The 26,314-nt window shown below is 49.9% G+C and overlaps 1 protein-coding gene across 3 annotated transcripts in view; it reads left to right on the plus strand.

Moving 5' to 3' along the window:
• NIPAL2 (NIPA like domain containing 2) overlaps positions 1 to 2,367 on the plus strand; it is a 91,194-nt gene extending 88,827 nt beyond the window's left edge. For 2 of the 3 annotated variants that reach the window (XM_027561463.1, XM_027561465.1), the window contains exon 11: positions 1,680 to 2,367. In XM_027561463.1, coding sequence (XP_027417264.1) covers positions 1,680 to 1,792 — 113 coding nt within the window. In that variant the 3' untranslated portion in view covers positions 1,793 to 2,367. The remainder of the gene's footprint in view (positions 1 to 1,679) is intronic. The other variant, XM_027561464.1, reaches the window with a different exon arrangement.
• The last annotated feature ends 23,947 nt before the right edge of the window (positions 2,368 to 26,314 follow it).

The raw sequence follows: 26,314 nt of genomic DNA on the forward strand, positions 1-26,314 counted from the left end.
TTTGATTATCAGTTTTGCACAAAACACTGGGGATAGAAAAGGACTGACCCTGTTTTCTTGATTTGGGTGGTAGTGAGAATTTCTGTTTTAGATTTCTTTAAATTGGAAAAGGGTAGGAAAAAGAGTGGGAATGGCAGGAACAGACCCTTGTTGCTTGGAGAACCTTTGAGGGGAATTCTACATCTAAGACCAGACGCTTAGGAACATCATTCCTTGGGAAGCGTGAGGTGGCCCTTGTACTGGGTCCAAGAGTGACGTTCTTCTTGGTCACCTGAACGTGAAGAGCTTCTTCCCCTGATCCTCACCTCATCCATCCAGAGGGGTTTCACATGCATTGTCATCCCAGCTCTCCACTCCCACTGAGAATAACACTTCCGTGATGCAGGCTTGGGGCTTCCCTGGTGTCTCAGATGGTTAAGAATCTGCCTGAAATGCAGGAGACCTGGGTTCGATCTCCGGGTTGGGAAGATCCTCTGGAGACGAGAAAAGCTACCCACTCTAGGGGGGTTTTCCCTGGTAGCTCATCTGGTAAAGAATCCACCTGTAATGCAGGAGACCCCGGTTTGATTCCTGGGTCGGGAAGATCCCCTGGAGAAGGGATAGGCTGCCTACTCCAGTATTCTTAGGCTTCCCTGGTGTCTCAGATGGTAAAGAATCCAGCTGCAATGCAGGAGACCTGGGTTCAGTCCCTGGGTTGGGAAGGTCCCCTGAAGGAGGGCATGGCAATCCACTCCAGTATTCTTGCCTGGAGACTCCCATGGACAGAGGAGCCTGGTGGGCTACAGTCCGTAGGGTCACAAAGAGTCAGATAAAACTAAGGGACTAACACTTTCAGTTTCATGTAGACCCAACAGAAGCGATGTCCAGAACAAAGGAAACAGGTTTCTGTGTCCTCACTTCCTTCCCTGCTCACCACCCCCAACAATCTCTGGCTTTGCTAGGGATTTGGGGTGACCTATAGGCTTCTAGGCAAGGAGTAGTTATGTTCTCACAGCTTCCTCCACCATGCAGTTAGGACCAAGCCTTTGAAGCAAAAAACCGTTAAAACCTTGTGCCTATGACTGAGAAAATATGGCCCCATGAGTTCTGTGTTCTCTTTCCCATTTGAACCATCTTATCAGCTAAGAACACTCAGCGCAAGAATCGGCGTTCATGGCAAGGCTGTGCCTTAGAGAGGCCTTCTATGGTTAGGGGTTCTTTGGTAGGAAGTGAAGTTTACTTACTTTTAACTTTTTTTCACTTCACACAGTTGTATATGTAGAATCAGTAAGAGCTTTAGAAGGCATTCCGAAAGTCTATTTTCCTCTGTTGTTACATGCGTTAGACTAAACATGGACCAGGAGACAGAACAGCGGAGAGAGAGGTCTGGAGATGCGTACACACTTCATGTTAGTCTCCTGACTGATCCAGCCTGATTTCTGTCCCCAGCATGGTCATGGGGACAGCACATGCTCCCCGGGTGGGAAGACGGCTTGCTCATGTGGACAGCCACGATCTTACATCAGGGGCACGGAACTCTGTGGGCCTTTCTTCCCTGACGTTTATGTCTTCTATTTAGAGGGCGACCACATTGTCCTTTTTAAAAAAGGAATAAAATCTGGCCTAGATAGAGGAGAAATTATTAAGACTTATTATTCTACAAGAGCTCAAAAGATTCTTTGTGATTATTGTCTCCACAGGGAAACAAATTTTGGATAAAATACAACCAGATTCAAGTGGCTTATCCTATGGAACTCTGCCTGATGGAAGTGACTCCATAAAGAGCCCGAATGAAGAGAAGAAAGGGGTCTGAGATGCCGAGAGGGATGGCTGTGGGCCTGTTATTCAATACCACCTTTTAAAAAATTGCACATGTTCAATTTATGTCAGCAGCTAGTTTATGCTGACATGTGCTCGCCTTCATTTCAGTCCCTGACCCCAACTCCATGTCTATGGATGATCAGTGCCTTCCTAAGCTTTGACAGTTTAAGGTTTTCATGGAATGTAATATGAAGTGTTCCCCACCCCCTGGACCTCTCTCCCTGATGATCATCTAACTGGCTAGATCTTAATTAGAGCCTGGCTGCCCAGGCAGGAATGTCACACAAAAATGTGCGTTCACGATTTGGCTGCAGAACGCATAGGTTGCTTTTCCCATACAGCTTGCAAGGTCAGTTGCTTTACTTTAAAAAGACACTTTAGTCCCACAGCCTCCTCCCTAAACCAAAGGTTTGAAAGCATTCATTTTTCCTTAGACATCTTTTAGGAACCTTCCCATAAAGATTTCACCTTTCTGTTCCCAGATGAGAGTGGTAAATCATCTTTTCTGAAAACTAGCCCTATCGTATTTATCCTTTGAAAAGTAAAAGTGTCTTTTTTTTTTTTTTTTCATAATTAAGCATCTGTGTTTTGACTACACTTAGGTCACTCGTTTTCATCTTTCCTTTTTTTTATTGGAGTATAATTGCTATACAGTGTTGTGTTAGTTTCCGCTGTACAATGAAGTGAAGCAGCTATGAAAGTGAAAGGCGCTCAATCGTGTCCAACTCTCTGCGACCCCATGGACTATACAGTCCATGGAATTCTCCAGGCCAGAATACTGGAGTGGGTAGCTGTTCCCTTCTCCAGGGAATCTTCCCAACCCAGGGCTCGAACCCAGGTCTCCCGCATTGCAGGCAGATTCCTTACCAGCTGAGCCACAGGGGAGGCCCAAGAATACTGGAGTGGGTAGCCTGTCCCTTCTCCAGTGGGTCTTCCCAACCCAGGAATCGAACCGGGGTCTCCTACATTGCAGGCAGATTCTTTGCCAACTATATGTATACATATATCCCCTCCCTCCTGAGTCTCACTCCTACCCTGCCATCCCACCCCTCTGGGTCATTGCGGAGCACCAAGCTGAGCTCCTGTGCTTTATAGCATGTTCTCCCTAGCTGTCTATTTTACACACGGTATAGTGTATATATGTCATCCTAACCTCCCAGTTCAGCCCACTTTTCTCTTCCCCTCCATCCTGCCCCAGGTCCATGTGTCTGTTCTCTGCATCTGCATCCGTATTCCTATCCTGGAAACAGGTTCATCGGTGCCATTTTCTGGATTCCACATATATGCGTGAATGCACAATACTTCTTTTTCTTTTGACTGACTTCACTCTGTATGACAGATTCAAGATCCAGTTTATACCCCATTTGATGATGGGGTATACCAAAACCAGAAGACCTTGGCTGGTGAACTTTTTAAGCTTAAGAAAGGAAAAACTTAAGAATTAGTACCAAAAAATGAATCAGTATCAATTTTTTTAAGTAAGAGTGTAGAGCAGTGATGTTTTCCTCAGCATATGATCCTGTTATACTTGAAACTGAAGAGAAACTTCATATCCTATGCCTTTATTTGTTTAGATCTTATAATTCATCAAGTGGGTTTTTAATGTTTTTAACTTTCACATTAAGTCTCAAAAATCATATTTAAATTTTTAGTGATATTTTCATGAACACTCCATCTTTTCCTCAAGTCATTACTTCAAGTTTTAGAATAAAATCCTTCTAGGTAAAAGAACTGCTATGATTAGAGAACTGGATTTCGGCCATTTTCAATCCACAGGCATAGCACACAGCCAGGTGGTCCAGCCTGAGTCTAGTCCAGGTTCTCCTGTGCCCTGAATGGCTCTTCTGCTGCCATAGATGCAGGTCTACAAAGACACATTTGCAGGTAGAGTCCATAATTGTATCTGTTATTATTTATGATCTCCTAATATTGAAATGAGGCAAAAAGAGCTAGCCTTCATTGTAAGCAACATGAAATAATAAGCCCCATCCTTAATGACATTTCAAAACCTTCAGATCACACGCCAGTCCAATATTGTCCCAGCCAGTTGTCTTGCATTTGTTTGATTGTTTAACTCAGGGCTATCGAAACTGTAGTCTCAGCTGCTTTAGGTCTTTAATCTTTGTACTTTGTCATGACCTGCACTCCTGACCAGACCAACCAAACCTGGCCACAAAGGTGAGATTCAAATCTATCACTGAAGTATGAATAATAACCTAGAGCCCATGTCTGGCTTTTGAACTCCTGGTAACAATTCCTGCCATTGTAGAAAGTGTCCCATTAATTCAAATAACATAGTCATATAATTTATGGCATGCTTCACTGAATTGGTCCAGCATGTCAGCATTGGAAGGCTCAGCTAAGAAATGTGTCTGGTGTCTTAAACTACAGCTTTCTGGTGACTCTTACGACTGGTTTCAAAGATTTGGAAAATAAGTAGACAGAAGAGTTTGACTTGAAGTGGGACTGTATTTATAGCTACAGCACGTGGTTTGCACATTGTAGAATTTTGCACAGAGACAAGCATAATGCCAGTACTTAGTGGTCGCCAACATTTGTATCTTTTAAAAGTTGTAAGAAATGACATTGACTTATGCACAGTTGGGCAACCCAGAAATGCTTTAGAAGTTTAGGCAACATATAAAATATAGTTAGGTAACATAAAATATAGTCAGACTTAATTTTACTTTCCATATTGCTTCTCCAAAGTAAGGTGAATAGGAGTTTTACTTGTACCAGCTTGTAAAGATTTTTTAAATTACTCACTGCGTGACAACAACCAAAGCCAATCCAGTCCGTCTCTTGGCATTGTGAGTTGGGGACCTTTAGCCAACACTTGGCTCCACTGACTGTCTAGACCAGGGGTCTGTGAACTCTTCCTGTAGCAACACAGAGAGTAAATATTTGGGAGTTTTGTTGGCCATACGGTGTCTCTCGCAACCACTGAGCTCTCCCACTGTAGCACGGAAACGGCCATAGACAAGACATAAACAAATGAGCGTGGCTGGTGTCAGTAAAACTTTATTGACAAAAGCAGGTGGCCAGTTCATGCACTACCGTTTTCCAACCCTCAGTCTAGACTGCTCTGCCCTTCTTTCTTACTCCTTGAGCATTCAAGAGTTTGGAAAACAAATTGGACACAATGGGGGTGTTAGCCATGTGTTGATATTTACATTAGGATCTTGTTGCTCGTGTAAGATACAAACAGAAGCAATGAGTTCATCACTGGTGCCGAGTTCTTCTCTCTCGAAGGCAGTGGTTCTTTTGTGAGCACCACTGACTGCACTGGAGGAACCTCTCCAGTCCCACACTCCCAAGTGGATAATTGCTTCATAAACAAGTAGAAGTCACCTCTCATGCAGTGGATTAAAGCAGAGATCCTTACCATTTGATTGTTTTCAGTTTAAATGTTTGCTTGCCCTGTGACTATACTACTTTCGTCACCAGAGTCACTTGAAAAAATAAAAAAATGTCTCAAGCAGTGACTTGAGAAAGTAGTTTTCAATCCCTCAACCCATCTCCACAAGCTCCTGGAGATTCTGTTCTGTGACAGAGAAAGAAAGGACAAAGACAGATTTCGTAGATTGGTGTCGTTTCAGTACTATTGAATGAGTGATGGTGATAATGTGTATGTCTGGCTTCAGAAGAAGCTGGTGCAATGGTGGACATGGCTCAGGTGGATAGAACCATTGAGCCAAATTCCTGAAGCCAAGAACCCTCTTTACACTCCCTGTTTCAAAGCACACAGATCATCCAGAGGTGGTGACTATACAGGCTCGCCCACACCGAAGGCTGCCTCGTACTTGCCAATTTAATAGTGATATTATGGACATGAATACAACCAGTTATTAAAGTGAAACTTTACAACAGCCTTCCGGACTGCTTGATTTTAAATTCCAGGGCTGGTTATAGAGCCATCCTTGAGCTGGGCAATAGCAAACCGAATGCACATGTCTGGCACCAACCAATGTGAGTGCTTTAGTGAGGTTCCTAGATAAACACCACACGGTTTGAACTTTTAGAACGAGATCTCAGAATTGAACCCAAGATGACTGTGTTGGGAAATTTAGAAGCTGCTTCTAATTGTTAGACTCATCAACAGTCTGGCTCCTATTATGGCCATTTTGAAGTTAAAAAATAAAATAGAATTCCACATATATGTGGTTTCCATGCAAATACAGACCAGTCTTGAGCTATTAAATGTGGTGTTTTAGTAGTTGTGGTAAATACAGGGTAGAGCCTTCCACCCAGGAATTCTTGACTCTGTCCCCTTTCTCACCAGCCTCAGGGTACCACACAGCACGCTGTCCCATGCCAGCAGACCAAGTCAGTCACAGGAGCTGTGGCCCATCCAAAGAAACTTTTTTTTTTTTCCCCCTAGAAGAGGAGGAAACTCTGCCTTCCATGTTGGTCCTTATTGAGTTAATGAGGACCAACCACAATGTAAAAAGAGGAATATCAATCCCAATATCAAATAAATGTGATGCTTAGGGGGTGTGGGGGGCATGCAGCCAGGGCAGATGCTGCCAAGAGTTTCACGGGATTCCAGGCAAGATGCAAGATAGGCTCTGAGTTCCAGGAAAGAATCTGCTTCCCAGGGAGCTGGCAAGTGTGTGTAACGAGGCAGGAGCCCATCCATCCCTGACCAACCGGCACGCATGGACCCATGCCACTTAGCACGTTTGAGCCGCTGCTCTCCAGACACGAGCTAATACTCCAGGGCACACGCATCCCGCTCTGGGAGCCTCTTCCCTTATGGCTCTAATTTGAAAACCAGCCTCAGCGACTTTCTGAGGCTTTGGGCTCTACTCCCACTGTCCAGAACACCTCACCTAAATCTGCTAAACAGTGAATGTGAACAAGGAAATGAATCAGTTCAAGAAGTCTTGATCCAGGCCCTCGGAGCTTGACTTGTCTGCCTGGTGATAGACGCTAACCCAAATTACATGCCTCAGACAGCAAGCCCGCATTAATGTACTCACACATAATTGATCACATGCTCCTTTCAATGTAATGTGTTTAAAGTTATTAGAAACATAAAAACGAGTTAGACATAAAGACTTCAGGAGCTTAGGTCAGAGAATGAACAGCCCTCATCTCTGGAGCCCTTACTGTGTAAGTCTTTGACTTTGGCCCTTCATTCAGTTCTTTTCATCTCTCTCTCAGGGAGGTTGCTATCCCTAGTTTACAGATTAAAAGACCAGGGCAAGAGGCAGGACAGGGGCAAGGGTAAGACAAGAGAGACACCTGGGGGACAACGTGTAAGGAGGCTTATGGAAATCTCCCTCCCAGGATAGAGAGAGGGCTGACTCTGCACGCGCAGGCCTGCAGAGGAAGGCCCCCTTCAGCCGTGTGCCCCAGGGGCCTCTCTCTGTCCTGGCCCTGGATGGAGGAAGTTAAATGACTTGACAAGAGCCATTCAGCTGGCAGGTGGCCCAGCTGGGATTTGAACCCAGGACAACCCTGCAACCCACACTATTACCACTAGTACCAGAGTATCTAAATTGCATAGTAGAACGTCAAAAGGCCTTTGAGATTCTTGAATAAAGGGCTTTGGAACCCAAAAGCGAAAAGGGTCCCTTATGGCCAGGTGACAGTCTTCAAGGGAATGGGGGACTGTGATAGATTAAAGGATGCCCCACACCCTAAAGAGATATGTCCACCTCCCAACTCCTAGAACCTATGAATATGACCTTATTTGGAAAAAGGGGCCTTTGCAGATGGAATTAAATTAATCTTGAGATGCTATCATTCTGGATTTCCTGGATAGTCCCTAAATCTAATGACATAGATCCTCATAAGAAACAGAAAAGACACAAACAGAAGAGAAGGCTACATGAAGACGGAGACAGAGAAATGCATAGAGCCTCCAAAAACCCGAAGTGGTGAGAAAGAGTTCTTCCCTGAAGCCTTTGGAGGGAACACAGCCCTGCTGACACCTTGATTTCAGCTCAGGCCTCCAGAACTGCGAGAGAAGTTGTTTTAAGCCACCAAGTTCATGGTAGTTTGTTGAAGCAGCCATAGGAAGGGAACATAGGTATTGAACTAGCTTTTGAGGCACAGGCAGAAAGAGGACGTTACAAGAAGCCCTAAAAAAGAAGCTGATTAACTCAGGGCAAGCTTGGGAGACGTCTGGAACGTGGCTCATGTGAAGAGGAAGATGGGTCCACAGGACTCGAAAGGCAGCTAAGACAGCCTTTGGTGGCCAGCTCTGACAAGAGACTTGAGAAGCCGGACTTGATTTGGGAGATACCCGATGGCATTAACCTTCATTCCTGGAGGTGTGGGCTGGACCTGTGGATGTCATTGGTGTCTCTTCAAACACTCACCTGTCAGAATTTAAGGACGTCTTCGCTGTATCTTTCTTAGTCACTTGTGAGCAATATCAGATGGTATAATTGCGGTACATCAGGTCTTATTCCCTTGTGACTCAGCTGGTAAAGAATCCGCCTGCAATACGGGAGACCTGGGTTCAATCCCTGGGTTGGGAAGATCCCCTGGAGAAGGAAAAGGCTGCCCACTCCAGTATTCTGGCCTGGAGAATTCCATGGACTGTATAGTCCATGGGGTTGCAAAGAGTTGGACACAACTGAGCAACTTTCACTGAGTCTCTCACTCAGGTCTTATGAGAAATGACCAAGTGAAGCAGGGCTGTAGGCTGGACAGCGACCACTGAGAGGGTCTGGGGGCACAGAAAGCTGTGCCCAGAGGAGGGTGAACTGGGCCAACCAGAGCCAGGCACTCCAGAAGCTGAACTGGAAGTCCTGGAGACAGCTGAGGAGTCAGGAGTGGGAGCTAAAGTTGGAAGGCTTCCTAGACTATGGCAGAAACCAACACAATACTGTAAAGCAATTATCCTTCAGTGAAAAATAAATACATTTTTTAAAAAAAAAGAAAGACTTCCTCGAAAGGTATAAAGGTAAAAAGACAGCAAAGGGCCATGAGTAAGCCATGCTTGTTAGCAAATTAAAATTATAGCAGAGAAGGGATTGTGAGAGTAAAAGAGCTAAGAGCCAAATCTGTTAGCAGAGGAAGGGCAATCAAGCAGGTCTGACAAGAGAAGCAAAGACTCAGAGGCTGAGAAGCTGACCAGGAGAGAGCCAAGGCCCAGACCTGTGTCAGGAAGGCCCGGGTGTGTGAGGCTCACCACCTGCGCTCATGGGCACACTTACAACACCGGCCAAGCCCTTCACAGCTGGCCTCCGAGAACACGTGTGCCGGCCGCTCCCAGAGCCTGATTTCCCCAGGGCTCGTTGGGTTTCCTTCTGGACATGCACTGGATGTGGCTGCAGCACAGAAAGGGAAAATGTGAGCCCACTGGAGAAACACTTCATTAAAAGCAAGAGGACGTTCTTTCAAGTATTCAAATGATAATGCTGACCTGTTCACCAGGAGTCCATAGCAGGCAGGGTACAGTCTTCAAACAGGAGGCGGAAGAAGGTGGGCCCAAGAAAACGACCAGGCTTGATGACATCTTCAGTTCGGTTCAGTCGCTCAGTCATGTCCGATTCTGTGACCCCATGAACCGCAGCACGCCAGGCCTCCCCGTTCATTACCTACTCCCGGAGTTTGCTCAAACTCATGTCCATTGCATCGGTGATGCCATCCAACCATCTCATCCTCTGCCGTCCCCTTCTCCTCCCGCCTTCAATCTTTCCCAGCGTCAGGATCTTTTCCAATGAGTCAGTTCTTCATCAGGTGGCCAAAGTATTGGAGTTTCAGCTTCAACATCAGTCCTTCCAATTAGTATTCAGGACTGATTTCCTTTAGGATGGACTGGTTGGATCTCCTTACAGTCCAAAGGACTCTCAAGAGTCTTCTCCATCATAACCTTGTTCTTTTTTCAAATGTGTAGTAATCCTGAAAGATGGTGACTGAAGGATGGCCAAGGCATCTACTGAGTGAGAGAGGGGAAGAAGAAAAGAAGTGCTGAGGGGAGACGTAGGTGGAGGCTTCTCAATGTAGAGAGAAGTCACATAGACAGGATAAAAACTGAGGAGCTTGACCACAAAAGAGCCCTTTAACTATCTCATTCCTCAACTCTTTCACCAGGGCATGCGGATCTGAGCAGGTGGGCCCTAGGGCAAAACCGGCCATGCATCACACACACCCCAGCCCAACCTCTGGCCGCATCCTTAGGCCAAGTTCGCAGCCTCCAGGAAGGCTTGGGTGTCCTTACAGACCAGGCGGCCACGGCCATCCTTTCCCCACGGCGGCCCCCACCTCGCCCCCCGCTCAGTTGCCTGGTGTGGGACCAGGAGCAGAGCTGACCCCCCGTCAGCGGCTGACTGACAGGAAGCAGGCGGCTGCAGAGCAGCAACGTCTGCCCCGCTCAGTCTCCTCTAAAGCAAGCCACCTGCTTCCCGCCCGCCCGGCCAAGGTCTCCCCACACAGGAGAACCGGCTCCAAAACCACCATGGAGGAACCACAGCCTTGGCGCTGCCTCCCCGTCTGTTTGCTGTTCACTCAGGAGTCTGTGGAATGCAGACTCATTTTCCACTGAAAGGAGGGAAAGCAAAGACTGCCCCAAATAAAACAGATTCCTGGTGTTTCCTGTTTACTCAGCACCGCTGCTCTGGGCCCCAGGCCAGGAGGCCCGCTAGGACCGATGGGCCCGGCGCCCCCCTCAAGGAAGCCCTGGAAAGAGGAGAACTTTCCTCCCGTATTTCTATTCGCCTTCCTCTGGTGGCAGGTGGGTTCGTTTGTGGAGGGAGGTGTGGTGTCCGCTGGCTTAAGTCTCAAACCTCCCATTTCTCTCCCTGTTTAGAAGCATGCCGGTTGCTGGGACGAGACGGTGGGAGGGCATCACCGACTCAGTGGAAATGCATTTGAGCAAACTCAGAGGTGGTGAAGGACAGGGGAGCCTGGCATGCTGCAGTCCACGGGGTCGCAAAGAATAGGACACGACTGAGCGACTGAACAACAAGCTGTTGGGTGTTTGCCTGCCTCTGACACCCCATTTTCCTGTTTATATAGCAGAGCTCCTATTCCCTCGCTGCTGGGCCTAGAAGGAAGATGTGGGAGAAAAGGCAGGTGACACATAAACGGATAGCAGAGAAAGTGAAAATGTTAGTCACTCAATCATGTCTGATTCTTTGCAACCCCATGGACTGTAGCCCACCAGGCGCCTCTATTCATGGGATTCTCCTGGCAAGAGTGGGCCTCCGTTCCCTTCTCCAGGGGGTCTTCCCTTCTCCAGGGATCGAACCCGAGTCTCCTGAATTGCAGGTGGATTCTTTACTGTCTTAACCAGCAGGGACGCTAAAGGGATGGCAGAAAGAGGGGACTTGACGCCTGCTATCACCAAGGCCTCATAGCTTCCTTCAGGAAAATGCTCCTGAGAGAGAGTGGAGCGGAATGGCAAAGCCTCGGGTGACAAGATGGGAGAAGCTCTTCCAGACGGACTGAGCAGAAGCGCCCAGACGTCGGGTCTAACACATGTGCGACTTGAGTTCTTTCTGGAAACCACAGGACGTCAAGTACGTGTGGGGAGAAGGTCTGACTGGCGAGGCGGCCACCCCAGGTGGGCCAGGGTGATGGGTCTCTGCTGCAGACTGGTGTTTGGCCCCTAGACACAGCCCAAATGCTGAACATGTTTTCTCAGTCCAAAAGCAACGGAACGCCTCCACTTCCTTCATTTATGCATCACCACAGTAAAAATCACGGGAAAATATCTGTCCCACGGCCAGAGACGCTCCACAAGCAGGGCCTTGGCGCTCCAACTTATGAACAGAAATTGCTGCGGGCAAACCTGAGCTGGCTAACTGACTTCCGTGAATGATTGAAACAGCAGAGCAGATTTATTTCATTTCCATAATTTAAAAATTGACAATTACACATTTATCTTCCTAAAACCATCAGGATGAAAATCATCCACTTCTGGAGAAGTGAACTGAAGTTACAAAAAGCTAAACCAACATGCTATCGCTGTGGGCTGAATTGTGTCCCCCTACTGCCCCACCAGGGATTCCCTGGTGGCTCAGATGGGAAAGAATCTACCTGCAATGCGGGAGACCTGAGTTCGATCCCTGGGTTGGGAAGATGCCCTGGAGGAGTCATGGAAACCCACTCTAGTATTCTTGCCTGGAGAATCCCCATGGACAGAGGAGCCTGGCGGGCTACAGTCCATGGGGTGGCCAAGAGTTGGACAGGACTGAGTAACTAACACTAGTCACCCCTGGAAAATACACTCAAGTCTTACACCCCACTGTCTCAGAATGGAACTGTATTTAGAAATAGGGTCTATTTTTTAATTTATTTGGTGGTGCCAAATTTATTAGATGTAGCATAAGGGATCTAGTTCCCTGACCAGGGATTGAAACCAGGTCCCCTGCATTGGGAGCACAGACTCTTAACCTCTGGACTAGCAGGGAAGTCCCAGAATTAGGGTCTTGACAGAGGCAGTCAAGTTAAAAATGAGGTCATTAGGGTGGGCCCTGATCTGATATAGACTTCGCTGGTGGCCCAGATGGTAAAGTGTCTGCCTACAATGTGGGAGATCCAGGTTTGATCCCTACGAGGGGAAGATCCCCTGAAGAAGGAAATGGCAACCCACTTCAGTACTCTTGCCTGGAAAATCCCATGGACAGAGGAGCCTGGTGGGCTACAGTCCATGGGGTCACGAAGAGTCGGAAACGACTGAGCGACCAAACTTTCATGTTTCTTTCACTGATCTGATATGACCAGTGTCCTTAGAAAAACAGGGAATTTAAATACAAAGAGGGAAGACACACAGAGGAAGACTGTGAAAACACAGATGGGAGAAGATAGCCATCTACATGCCTAGGAGTGAAAGCCTGGAGCCACCAGAAGCTGGGAGAGATGTGAAGATCAGAGCCTTCCTTGGGGCCCTCAGAAGCAGCCAACTCTCCCCACACCCTGACCTCAGACTCCTAGACCCCAGGACTATGAGATGATACATTTCTGGTTGTATGCCCCAGGCCCACAGTCCTTCATTACAGCAGCCCTGGTGAACCAACACAGGGACTTTCATCTCCTTCAGCTTCCAGCACGTGCCCTGTGCCCTGTGACTGGGGAATTGACCATGGAGAGAACCTTGCTGTGGAGCAGACACCTCCCACCCTTCCACCATGGAAGCCGAAAGGCAAGACCCCCAGTCCCCCACCTCTGGCAGTTGACACTTCCTCCAGAACATTGAGTCTAAAGCAAAGGCCCGTTAAAAATGTCTTTTTTTGCCACCAGCAGGGGTGGCATCCAACGTCCAGCTGTGAAGGTGCCAGCGACGCTACCCAGCATTTGCCGGAGGCCTGACCTTGGCCACTTGGTTTCATTTGGATTCTGTCTTTTTCCCATCCCCTGACTCTGCAGGCTCTCCACTGACCCTGGGAGCCCCCAACAGATTAGTGCAAAGCAACCAAGAGCCAAGTGTGGGCACAACTCCTTGACCGGTGTTTCGATTCCTGCCCGACCGCTGCCTCCTGACATCTTGCTCTCAGTGTGTTCAAAGGCAAAGCCTTTGCCTCTCTCCTCTCCTGTTTTCTGCCAACTACCCATTTTAGTGGTACCCCTGGCTGGGCCTCAGGGCGGTCTCCAACTCCAACCTTGGCCAACAGCCAGCATCCTACCTTCCCCATCTCCCCAGGCCCCCCAGCTTCAGACTTTGTTCCACGTCCTCCTGACCTCCCACCTGAAGTACCAGCCCTCCAGCTTCCCCACTAGTCAGCCTGGCCCAGCTGTCTCCACTTTTTCTGCTGCCCCACATGCTTGGTGCCCACTGTGGGCTGGGGGAAGCCTGAGACAAAGGATAGATGGAGAAGGCCTGGTTCTGTCCCTACCTCTCCCACCTTCACGCTTTGCCTGGATGCCACACCTGCCCTCACTGCCCTCCCAGCCCTACTCCTGGTTGGAATCTATCCATCCTCCAAAGCCCGTCCTGAACACTTGAAGACTTCCGTGATTTCATCAGCCAGATGTGTTCCTTCCCTCCCTTCTACATTTTATTTTATTATTTTTTTTTATTTTTGTGTGTGTGCAACTTGGGTTGTTCCACTTTGAGTCACAGTCATCTTTGTGCTCATCTGACTTCTGGTATGCAATGTCAGCTTTTTGTGGAAAGTGGCTTGCCCTGGACTCGTCTCCAATGCCACCACCATCATCTCCCACTGGATGAGCGCCGCAGACTGGTAACTGGTCACGGAGTGGTGGTGGTTTAGTCACTAAGTCATGTGGGAATCATGTGACCCCATGGACTGCAGCCCACTGGGCTCCTCTGTCCATGGGATTTCCCAGGCAAAGATATTGGAGTGGCTTGCCATTTCCTTCTCCAGGCAATCTTCCCCACCCAGGGATCGAACCCTCATCTCCTACATTGCAGGTGGATTCTTTACCAACTGAGCTACCAGGGAAGCCCATAGGAAAGCCCATCAGATGACTGGATGTGGTCTGATGTCCCGAGGGCCCCTCCTGCCTTCTTCTCTCATCTCCCCAGCCTCACAGCCTCCTCCCTGCTCCTCGAACACACCATGCACACTCTTGCCTCAGGGCCCTTGCACATGCTGTTCTCTCTCTGCCAGGCTAGTTCCAGAAACTTCTCTAAGTCTGGCTCAAATGTTCCCTCCACAAGGAAGCCTCCTCTGACCACATGATTTCAGTTGTAACCCACCCCACCTCCACCCAGCTCTCATAGTTCCCATTACCTCTTTCTCTTCATACCATGGCTCGCCTCCTAAAACACTGTATAATGTATGTGTTGATCACACTTCATCTTCATTGCCTGCCTCTCCACCCCACCTGCCACGTCGTGAGTGCCTCGGGAACAGGATCTCTGTTATGCTCACCGATACACCCCATGTGCCTGGTATGTGGTAGATGCTGAATAAATATTTGTTTTGTAAACGAATCTCTGTATTTTGCACACACAGAGCTATGACAGTCACTAGGATCCCAAATCGTGCTACCTTTTTTTTTTTTTAAGCATAACTGCCTGGTTGCTTGGCTGCTCTTCCCTGTGCTGCCATGGAAACCAACAGCCCAGGGACAGGTTGCTTCTCATCAAGTCAGGCAACGTGTATCACCCCCCAGAGAACCCACAGATGTGTGCCCATGCCCTCCACAACCAGGGGCTTGGCTGCTGTGGCCGGTCAGCTGGAGGAACCCAGGATGGCCCCTGGGACCAGCACCCTACCCTGCTCAGCAGGTGGCCTCGGGATTTCCCCTGGGGGGTTGAGGGGAGCCCCATGCTGTGAGCAGTGGAGACTCCGGGGAGGACTCACCCCTGCCTAAGGTGTGCCCACACAGACCACACATTCCAGATGTCCCCACTGCCTTCCCCAGGCATCGTTTGTCTCTATCCCTGATACCAGCAGGCATTTATGGAGCAGCTACTATGGATGAGGTACTTGATGTATATATTACTTCCAAGCCTCACAGCTTTGCAAAGGACCTGTGATTCTTCTCCCATCACAGATGGCAGGACTGAAGCTCAGGGATTCTAAGCAGCCTCGCCTTACTTAGGTCACAGAGCAAATCAGAGGTAGGTGGAATTGAATCCAGGCACCAAACTCTGCAGACTTTTCACACACCCAGCTGCTCACACCTTCTCTGTCCTCTGCGCTCCATGGCCGCCTCGTCTCAGACCCTGTGCCTGCAGAAGGGGGCAGAGGAGGAGTCGCCAAAACCCTAGTGCGGGCACATTGCACACACACTCGGTTCCACGTGGCCTAGGGAACATTGGATCACCCGAGTGGTTTCCGAAGGAGGCTGAGCTCTCTCTGGAGGTCTTTAAAAACTAACAACAAATAAAAGATAATGCCTTCTCTCTGGAATGATGTAGGTGTGGTCATGCCTTTTAAAAGCAGAAATTAGTTGACCCCTAATCGTCCCATTTAGCTTTATGACTATGATGAACCATTACTGGACAGGGGGACTCGCTGCTTGGAACATTACTAAATCTGTTTTTAATAACGTCGCCAACCCAGGACCAAACCCTGACCCATCGCTCCAGTAAAGGTCCATGATCGCTGGAGAGAGCTGCTGGGTCACGGGGGGCGGGGGCGGGCGAGTGGGGACAGGCTGTTTGTTCCCAAGGATGGGACTTGGTGAGTCATAAACCAGCTCAGGGAGGGGTGGAAAGCTTGAAGATTTATCTCAGATGAGGGCCGAGGAATAAAGAAGAAAACAATGGCAACAAGACCAGAGCCACAAAGATAACAGCTCAGCCTGAAAATTGCTCAGGAAAGGGTTGTCACTGGGATCTGTGGATAAAACGTGCAAACCACAAACACACAAAGAGAACACCCAGTGTGTACATGATGATCTGACAAATTTGTCTCGGGCTATGCCAAAAGCGACCAAGCACCTAATACGTGACTCCGAGATTAAACATTAAATTAAACGTTAAATTGAAGATCCACCAAGTCCGCTGGTAGGAGCTGAGAAACAAGAAGGACCTACAGGGGAGAGCAGGACCCCGGAGCCACCTTCCAAGAGCAACATAAGCTCATTTCTGGCGTAAGATGTTTAAAAATGTGTCGGCATTTGCAGCCCTGGCCTCCAGATTCCAAGCAGAAAATCCCATTGATCTCAGCCCTTTATTCCAAAACAGCTGTGGCCCATGATGGAAACGCTGAAGGACTCAGGAGGAAAGTCATCTGCTGTCTCGTGTTTTTTGCCCAAACCAGCCAGCCTGGGGCCGGGGTAGAAGGCTGACAGCAAGCAGAGCCGACGCGCTGGTGGTGCTGAGCACTGGGGCAGCCACTGAGGAATGTTGGCGACACCCAGGCCTGGGGACCACAGAGCAACACCGAGGCTGTGAAGAGGAGGGCTGGCGGGGCGACAACGTGGAGCACATGTGGCCACCGTGCGATTTTAAAATGCTTCCAGGCCACGTGGCAACAGCCTCGCTCCAAGAGTAGGCAGCTCAGTTCTAGAAAGGGTCTTCATGTCTGAAATCCTACCCTTTGAGTGCTGTCTGTGAAAGTGAAGTTGCTCAGTTATGTCCAACCCTTCGCGACCCCATGAACTATATCATCCATGGAATTCTCCAGGCCAGAATACTGGAGTGGGTTGCCTTTCCCTTACTCCAGGGGGATCTTCCCAACCCGGGGATTGAACCCAGGTCTCCTGCATTGCAGGCGGATTATTTACCAGCCGAGCCACAATGGAAGCCCAGTCCTGTCTGTATTGGGTAGTTAATGCTATGTAACAAATCACTCTAAGACTTAGGCAAACACCAGTAGGACTTCCCTGGTGGCGCAGTGGACAAGAATCAGCCTGCCAGTGCAGGGGAAACACATTCAGTCCCTGGTCCGAGAAGATTCCGCATGCTGCTGAGCAACTAAGCCCCTGTGTCACAACTGAACCCACACACCCTAGAGCTCTGCGACAAGAGAAGCCCCTGCAATAAGAAGCTCCAGCGCCACAACCAAGAGCAGCCCCCGCTCGCTGCAACTAGAGAAGGCCTGAGCACAGCAATGAAGACCTAGCATAGGGTAGCCAAAAATTTAATTAAATTTTTATTTTAAAAAATACCAATATCCATCAGTTATCTCTCATCATTTCTGTGCATCAGGAATCTAGGAGCAGCTTGGCTGGACCGTTCTGTCTCAGAGTCTCTCATGAAGTTACAGTTAGGTTCCCATTAAGGCGGCGGCTACCTACAGGCTTGGCTGGGAATGGAGGATCCACTTCCAAAGTAGTTCACACACATGGCAAACTGGTGCTGGGCTGTTGGCCTAGGGCCTCTGTTCCTGCCCGTGTGGGCCTCTCCACAGGACCACAGGAGTCTCCTCCTGGCACAGAGACCGGCTTGCTCCAGAGCAAGCTATCCAAGGAGCAGAGCAGAAGCTGCAATGCCTTTCTGACATAGCCTTGAAAGTCACCCATCATCATTTCTACCATGGACCAGTCCTCACAGGCCAGCCCTGATCCAGTGTAGAGGGGCTACACAAGTTGTGGATACCTGAAGGCGAAGGTCATTGGGAGCTTTCTCGGAAGCCAGTGAGCACACTGTCTTTTGTGACATCAAGTCATCTCCCTGAGTTGAAGTAAATGGGCCTCTGGTTTCAAGACTGAGTTAGAATTGGAGCTGTGTAGCCCACAGGTCATTACTTAAATTTCCTCTGCCTCCATTTTTCATCTGGAATGTGGGTCTAATGATGCTGTTGTGGGGATTCGAGGATTCGGTTAGGCAACTGTCTTTGTTGGCTTGGGCTGCCATCACAAAATACCATGGACTGGGTGACTTAAACAACAAATACTTATTTCCCGTAGTTCTAGAGGTGGAGAAGTCTGAGATCCGGATGTCATGGGGTGGGTTGTATTCTAAGGCTTCTCTTGGTGTGTAGGTAGCGTCATCTTGCTGGTGCTCTTTGTGTGAGCATGGCGAGAGAGTGCTTATTTCCTGTAGTTCTAGAGGTGGGGAAGTCTGAGATCCGGATGTCATGGGGTGGGTTGTATTCTAAGGCTTCTCTTGGTGTGTAGGTAGCATCATCTTGCTGGTGCTCTTTGTGTGAGCATGGCGAGAGAGTGTCAAGCAAGCTCTCTGGTGTCTCTCCTTGGAGGCGCACCAATCCCATCATAAGGGCCCCACCCTTGTGACCGCATCTAACCCTAATTAATGCCCAAAGGCCTCATCTCCAAATACCATCACATTTGGGGGGTTAGGGCTTCAACATACTAACGAGAGAGCTGGGGGCAGGAAAAAAGCTTTCAGTCCAAAGCAGTAACATACACTGAGGAGTCCCTAAGAGCCAAGCGCTAATCCGTGACCCGCGTGACCTCCCTCGACTCTCCTTACAGCCCAGCTTCCTGGCTAACAGCCCCGCTCAGAAACTACCTGCCTGACATGCAGAACAGGCCAGCCAGGTTTTGCCATCACTTGCTCTACTTTATGGATAATGTGAAGTTGCTCAGTGTCTGACTCTTTGAGACCCCATGGACTGTAGCCTACCAGGCTCCTCCGTCCACGGGATTTATGGATAAGGTAATTGAAAGGAAAGAAGACAAGAAACTTGCCCAAGAGGTGAGCTGGGCCATCCGTCCGGAGTCCACGTAGAGAGCCCTTGGTGTGACTCCCGGCACGAAGCAGAGACACAGAACAGGACACCCAAGTGAAGCGCCGCCAGTGCTGGGGACCACGGTTTCCTTCTCAGGCAGCCACCCAGCTGCTGTTTCAAAGGCACTGAGGGACACCCCCCAGGGACAAGCCCCTGTCCCTGAGCCATGCCCACCCCTGCAAACTGTGGTGTCACCTTCCACCTTCCCTCACTCCCATCAGTCGCAGCCCAATTGCAAGACAAAGCTTCTTCCACTGGTGCTGACGTGGGGACTTCAGGCCGCCCAAGGAAGTCAGGGCTCTGGCATGTAGAGTAGCCTTGGCCGTGGCTCCAGCCTCCTCCCCACCCTTTCCATGCACTTCCCATCAGGGGTCGGCTGCTCGGGTGGTGCTGAGCAAGCTCCCATGTGCCTGAGTCTGTGCTCCTTCCCGTCAGAGCTAAGTGGAACCTCATTCCAAGAGCTGGTGTGAAGATCCCCAAATCACCCGGTTCCCCCCTACACATCCACCACCACCTCCTCCACGGGGTCTCCACCTTCCTCTTTGTCTACCAGTCACCAGAGTACGTGTGTTCTTTCTCTCACCAAATTGCAAGCACCCTGCAGGCAGAATCCAAGAGAACATCATATTCTGAGCATCCAGGGATGTGCCAGGCTCCCCTGGCATTTGCTCCAGGTATGTTTATCAAACTGGATTGAGCTGTTGGAGTGAAATCCAAAGCTCTCAGGGAATCTCATTATCGCCTGAGCAGGGCCAGAAACGCCCGGCGAAGGAAGGTCTCTGTGTCCCAAACACTCACTCCAGGCCTCCCCGGAGAGTGGAAAGGAGAGATAAATCAGCACTGTAGGCTTAAAACCTTGGCTTTTTAAAATTTTCCCCTTAAGGCATGTTTATTTTTATAATCGGCTCCAAAATCTTAATTCCCACAAAGACATGTCACCTCCAGTCTCTATAATGTCAAAATGTCATCGGGTAATCTACCCAAGTCACTCGTAACCTTGGCGTCAGCCATCAACACCTGCGGGACAGGCACAGCACAAAGCCACGGGGAGGGGCAATGTGGTTAGCCTGTCTTCCTGCCTCTCCTGTTTCTATATATACATGAAACAGTTATCAAAAATAAGACCACTGTCTCTGGTGCTCAAGCTAAATCTTGCAAAGATGATGCCCTTCTGCTCCCTCCTTAAGCCACGCAGGAAGGCTTGTCTCCAGAGCTCTGTCATCCTCAAAACACAGAGACCACCTCGTCTCTCTGTGTCCTCCTTGCTTTCATCCGCTCGTCTGCTGCACTGTAAATGTGACACTTTGCTAAATAATGGTGACGCGGGTTCCATCGCAGGGTTGGGAAGATCCCCTGGAGAAGGTCATGGCAACCCACTCGGGGATTCTTGCCGGGAGAATCCCATGGGCAGAGGAGGGCTACACTCCAGAGGGTGGCAAAGAGTCTGACACGACGGAAGCGACTGAGCCCACAAATAATAGTGAGAAAGCTGGCTTCTTTAAGAAATGCAGCCCTTTTGGTTTTCCAGCTTGCAGATTCTTTTAAATCCTTTCTTTGGAAAATGCATGGTGTTCTGCAGGCTCTCTGTGTCTGTAGAGGTGCTCTGCCAGGACTTGAGCCACGGCACGATTCAGAGGTGTGTACGCTCCTATATGCGCATCTGTATGTGGGTACGTGTGTAGTCCGGTCTGTGAGCACATACCCAGCTACACAGCGTGATCTTGTAGCAATTTGATAGCCTCACCAGATACACAAGTGCTCCTCACATTTCTCAGCTCCCCTGGCTGTATTTTGGCACCACATGCTAGTTTTGACCAATGAATTGTGAAGAGAAGTGACTTCTCGGCCAAGGCAGGCCATGTGTCCATGTAGTGGAAGCTGTTACTAATCAAATGTTTGCATTCCCCAGACTCCTAGTTGAAGCCCTAATCCCGAGTGCGATGGTATTTGGAGGTGGGGCCTTTGGGAGGTGATTAGGGTTAGATGAAGTCATGAGAATAGGGCCCCCACTATGGGGTTAGTGTTCTTCTAAGAAGAGGAAGAGAGACCAGAGCACTCTCATTAATATCTCTCTCTGCCATAGGAAGACACAAGCAAGAAGGTGGCCGTCTGCAAGTCAGAAAGAGTCCTCACCAGGAACCAAATCTCCTGGCACCTTGATCCTCCAGATCCTCCAGAACTGAAAATATAAATGTTTATGGTAAAAGCCACTCAGTCTATGATATTTTGTTACAGCAGCCCGAGCAGCAGTCTTGGGGAGATATAGTCTAGACTAAGTAGCTTTGAGGTTGAAGAAGGCTATAGCTGTGATGTGATACTTCTGGTGTGTTAGGCCTTGAGATTTCAGGGCTGACTTGTTGCAGCAAGTAGAATCACCTCGTTTATAAAATAATGCAGAAAAAAGCAAGTTCACAGGGTGTTATTAGGCCTGAACAGGTAGTCGCTGTTAAAAAAATCCTGCCTGCATTCTCTCTCGGGGAACTCAATTAAATTCAGCAAGTGCCTAAGGAGCACATTCTACCTGCCTGGCGCTGCGTTGGGTGTAAGGAATGCAAGCCCAGGGACCCAGTTCTCAGGGACATGTTAGTCCAGCAAGTGAACAGACAGACTCAGTCACTTCAGCCTTGTCCGACTCTGTGCGACCCCATGGATTGCAGTCTGCCAGGCTCCTCTGTCTGCTGTCACATGGCAAATGTCCAATTATTGGAGGGTACGCAGTGCCCAGGAAACAGTGCTTAATTCTGGAGGATTCAGGAAAAATTACACCAAAAGGACAGATGGGTAAAGATTTGAGGAAGAACCAGAGCTCGCCAGGAGAGAGGAGACAGAGGCCCCGCCCAGGTGAGATGGGGACTGATCAGGACATGCTTAGACAGGAGGGCCATTGACGGGCCTCTAGAAGAGTCATCTAAGCCCCAGGACACCCAGATTCCACTTCCTATGGGGATGGGTCACTCCCAGTGAGCAGGCAGGGCTGGTGGGGGGTCTGGGACACGTGAAGTTGCCATTCGTTTGTGGGAAAGAAAATTTAAGGCCGTGAAAACTGTCCCGTTTTCTTTGTGTTCGTATTGAAGGGACCCGTGGCATCTGCATCTGCCTCCACAGGTAGATTATGAACTCCCTACAGGCCTGGTCGCACATGCTTCTGGGTCCCCAAAGCCCAGGGCCTGGTCTGCAGCCAGAGCTCCTCAAAGGCCTGTTGAATCCAAAGGAACCGCAGCGCTCAACAGCAAAATGGAATGCCCCTCCAGGGTCCGCTTTCCTGAATCTCCATACAGGGTGGTATCAGTGATGTCAGTTCGGTTCAGTTCAGTTGCTCAGTCGTGTCCGACTCTTTGCGACCCCATGAATCACAGCACGCCAGGCCTCCCTGTCCATCGCCAACTCCTGGAGTTTATTCAAACTCATGTCCATTGAGTCGGTGATGCCATTCAACCATCTCATCCTCCGTCGTCCCCTTCTCCTCCCGCCTTCAATCTTTCCCAGCATCAGGGTCTTTTCCAATGAGTCAGTTCTTTGCATCAGGTGGCCAAAGTATTGGAGTTTCAGCTTCAGCATCAGTCCTTCCGATGAATATTCAGGACTGATTTCCTTTAGGATGGACTGGTTGGATCTCCTTGCAGTCCAAGGGACTCTCAAGAGGTGGTGTCAGGACTGAGCTAAGGTTCCTCTCCTGGGGACCTGGGGGAATCTGTGTCGGTCCATGGCGCCACCCTGCGGCCAGGCCTGGGAACTGCCTCGTCTCGGACCACAGGTGCCCCGCTCTCTCTTATTGGTAGGGTCATCTTCATCCCAAACGCCCCTCGACTCCCGCCCCAGTTTTGAGGGAAATAGGGTTTCTGAGCTGGTCATCCTCCGCCCCACTTCCTTCCCCCTATGAAGTCTCTGAGAACGGACAGGCAGTGTTGACCTGGGTTATTTTGACCCTTGATACCCAAAGTCCCTGTTCACTAAGAGGTGGCCATGACAATCCTGTTAAGGATGCCAGCAGAAGTGGTTTTAATCCCAACTAGCTGTGTGACTCTGGGCACTGCCTCACCTCACCGAGCCTCAGCTTACCTCTCTATCAAATGCAGATTATACAGCTCACAGAACGGCTGGCTGCAAGGACTGAAGACCATAAGCCATAAAAAGTAAGCTAAGGCTCTACGATGGGCGTGGGCTCGACAAATATTAACACAAAGCACCGCATTTCTATTACTGTACCTGAGTCTCGCTTCGAGGCGGTGAGGTGGACGTTCGTATTCTTTCTTTTGTTGACAGGAGCACTGAGGGTCCGATCACTTAGGCTGGGGGTCCCCAGGCTCCTGGATCTAAGTCCCCTGATGATCTGCAGGGGAGCTGATGTAATAAAAAATAGAAATAAAGTGCACAATAAGTGCAATACACGTGAATCATCCTGAAAACCACTCCCAACCCTACCCCAGTGGGTGGAAAAATCGTCTTCCACAAAACCGGTCCCAGATGCCAAAAAAAGGTTGGGGACTGCTGGCCCAGGGGACCTGCCTGGGGCCTTTCTGGGCGGGAAGTCAGGACTTGAACCCAAGCCTCCTTGTTCTCCCAGCAGCATCCCAGGCAGCTCCTCGAAAGAAGAGATGAGTAGAGCAGAGCTGCTGAAGACAAGTCAGGAGATGGCAGGAGAGGAAGAAAGCAGATACTCAGAACTGGAGCATGGCCCTGCTCCATCTCCTTCTGGATGCCAGTCTGGCCAGGAGAAGTTTTTGTTTCAAAGCCGGTCCTGAGAAGCACCTGGCCACGTCAGGAGACCTGGGCTCTGGTCTCGGCCGTTACCCAGCAGCTGTGACTGGGCCACAGTTGCGAATTCTCCTCCTGGGCAAGATGAGCCAGGGGGATCGGCCAAGACGCCCCTCAGAGCCTCTCAGCCCCCAGCCTGTCCTGAGGCCTCAGGCCCTGCACGTGTCCAGGATGCGGAGCTCATCACCAATGGCCCTCAGAGACCTTGGGTGGAAGGAAGAAAGGACACAGCACTCGGGCCCTCGGGGGGTGACAGATGGAAAGAATAACTCAAGTCACTCTCGTGAACAGGAGATTAACATTAATCTTCACCAGGCCCGCAGCGCTGGGCCCGAGGAGGCCCACCCAAGCAGCCAGGGGAGCAGGAGGCTATGAGGGAGGCGGGTCAGGGGAGCCGGGTTCAGCGACTCTGAGGCAAGATGAAAAGAATTAAATGCACTGAGGCTTCGAAGACCCACACTGGGCCGAGTGGGAGGAGAGGCCAGCACTTGGAGAACCACCCCCCCACCCCCCGTCCCCTGGGTTCAGAAGACAATGCTATGCCAGGTACCCACTCCTTTGTGGGTAGAGGGGTGGCTGTGTGTTTTTTCTTTTATTTATTGCTTTGCCTTTGGCTGATGTTTCAAATACAAGCAGGCCAACTGGGAGACGTAATCACAGGCCTTTCATACATGTCTATCAATGGCAAGATGAATGGTCTGGGTGGTGCTCGAATCGTAAATAATAGTGGCGTACAGGGCAAAATGAAAGAGAGGAAAGCAAGTGAAATAAATCTATTGGGACTCCGGGGCCACCCTTCCTAGGAAAACATCAGGAGGAGAAGGCTTGATTCTTGTGCCAGACCGAGGGCCAAAATTCTGAACACTCCTCACGTGGCACCAAAGGAGCAATTCTTTGACCTCAAATGGCTTCATCTGATCCACTTTTGATCCACGCTTGCATTTGACCCCTCCGGTGCCTCCCACAAAATTCAGACCCCTGATGGTCTGAATGAGTGTGGGACTGGGGTCTGCCCAGCCTGGAGTGTGGCTGTGAGTTAGCTAACCCAAATCTGTGTCTTTCCAGCAACATTCTGACCTTATCTAAACCTCAGTTTCCTGATCTGTAAGATGGAGACAGTACTAAGAGTATGTGGAGACGAGCATGGCAAACCCACTCCAGTGTTCTTGCCTGGAGAATCCCACGGACAGAGGAGCCTGGCAGGCGATGGTCCTTGGGGTCACAAAGAGTCGGCCACGCGCTAAGGGTGTGCTTGTGAGTTGTGACTGGAATAGTGCACACAGAATCTAGTGCACAGCCTGTCGGTGCCCCTGTTTGTGGCTACTAACGACTGAAGGAGGTAACCAGAACCTGAAAATCCATCCCACATGCCACGCTGGTGGGATTAATTTTTTTCCCTCTGCAGGGAGACGCAGGCTGAGGAAACAGGGGTGACGGCGATGAAGGAGGCATCAGGCGAGGGTTGGGGGTTTCCTGGCCATCCCTCCTCTCCTCTCTCCTCTCTCGACTCGCCCTCACGCTTGGGGAGGTGTCCCCTGATTCAGGCTGTGAACTGGCAGACATGTAGCCCTTGCCACCCTTTCCTCCAGCCTCTGGGAGGGCAGGCTGGGCAGAGCACTCTCTGAAGATGCTGGCCCGGGAGAAACAAACCTGAGACCCCAACCCTCACTGACTCCAGGCTAAAAGGCCAGCTCCCCATTAACAGCCACCCACTCCCCTGTCAGGGTACCCCACCCCCCAGTGTGCTCAGCTGAACAAATGGCAAGTTTTGGGGGGAACCAGCCTCTGCCCTTAGGAAAAAAAAAAATTCTACCTTCTTTCTGTTCCAAAGAGTTAGCTCTGCCTGCCCCAGAGAGGCAGAAAACCATGAATGACGCAGAAAGGAAGTGTAATGGGATGAGATATTCGGGCTTCGCGCGAGAGCCCGAGTTCCAGGAGGACCTTCGAAGGAAATCTTCCTTGGGGTTTGGCGTCTCCTGCCACCTTGTAGCATCTCAGCCTGGCTGGGGTGCCCCGAGGTCTTCAGCCTTCTCCTCTCGCCTCAGTGCTCTGTGCCCTGGGGGCAGCCAGCTAGTGCCAAGTCCCTCTCCATGGGCGGTGCCACTCAGATGCCCCCGCCAGGGCGCCCAGGGAGAGGGATTGCTGCCTCTCAAGGCCGCTCAGGCTTGCGAGGGCATGATGTGGGTGGACAGGACCAACTCAGGGCATTCGAGACGAGCCCAAATGCAAACAGACACTCTGACTTCTCTCCGTAGCCGCTCCAGGCTCCATCTCTCAACATCACCAGGGAGTTCATCACTTGGCATCTCAGACACAGCATCCAGCACTTAACGTCTGGGGAGCTAGGGCAAAATGCCATCCCAGGCACCACCGGAGTGTCCCCAGTGGGAGCTTGCAGGGCCTGGCAAAGTACCCGTGAAGGGACCTCTATTAGATGTTGGAAGAAAAACAAGTTCCTGACCAGAATATTCAGAAATTAGAAACCAGGCCTGTTGAAAACATACACACACAAACCAAAAAACCTTAGGCCCCATTAATTCGTAACACCCGAAAAGAGTGACGTTCAAATCTGTGATAAGTCAGTGAGTGGCAAAAACAGAATCCTGGAGTGGAAAAGACCCAAAAGATGCCTATTCTGGTGATTCCCCGACGTGATCCCACAAACAGCCTGTGTTGGAATCACAAAGGGAGCTTAGCAAAAATGACTCATTTTAGGATCACTGATGCTCAGAAATGTGTGCTTT

Source organism: Bos indicus x Bos taurus, chromosome 14, assembly GCF_003369695.1.
Source record: "Bos indicus x Bos taurus breed Angus x Brahman F1 hybrid chromosome 14, Bos_hybrid_MaternalHap_v2.0, whole genome shotgun sequence".
NCBI classification, from domain to species: domain Eukaryota; kingdom Metazoa; phylum Chordata; class Mammalia; order Artiodactyla; family Bovidae; genus Bos; species Bos indicus x Bos taurus.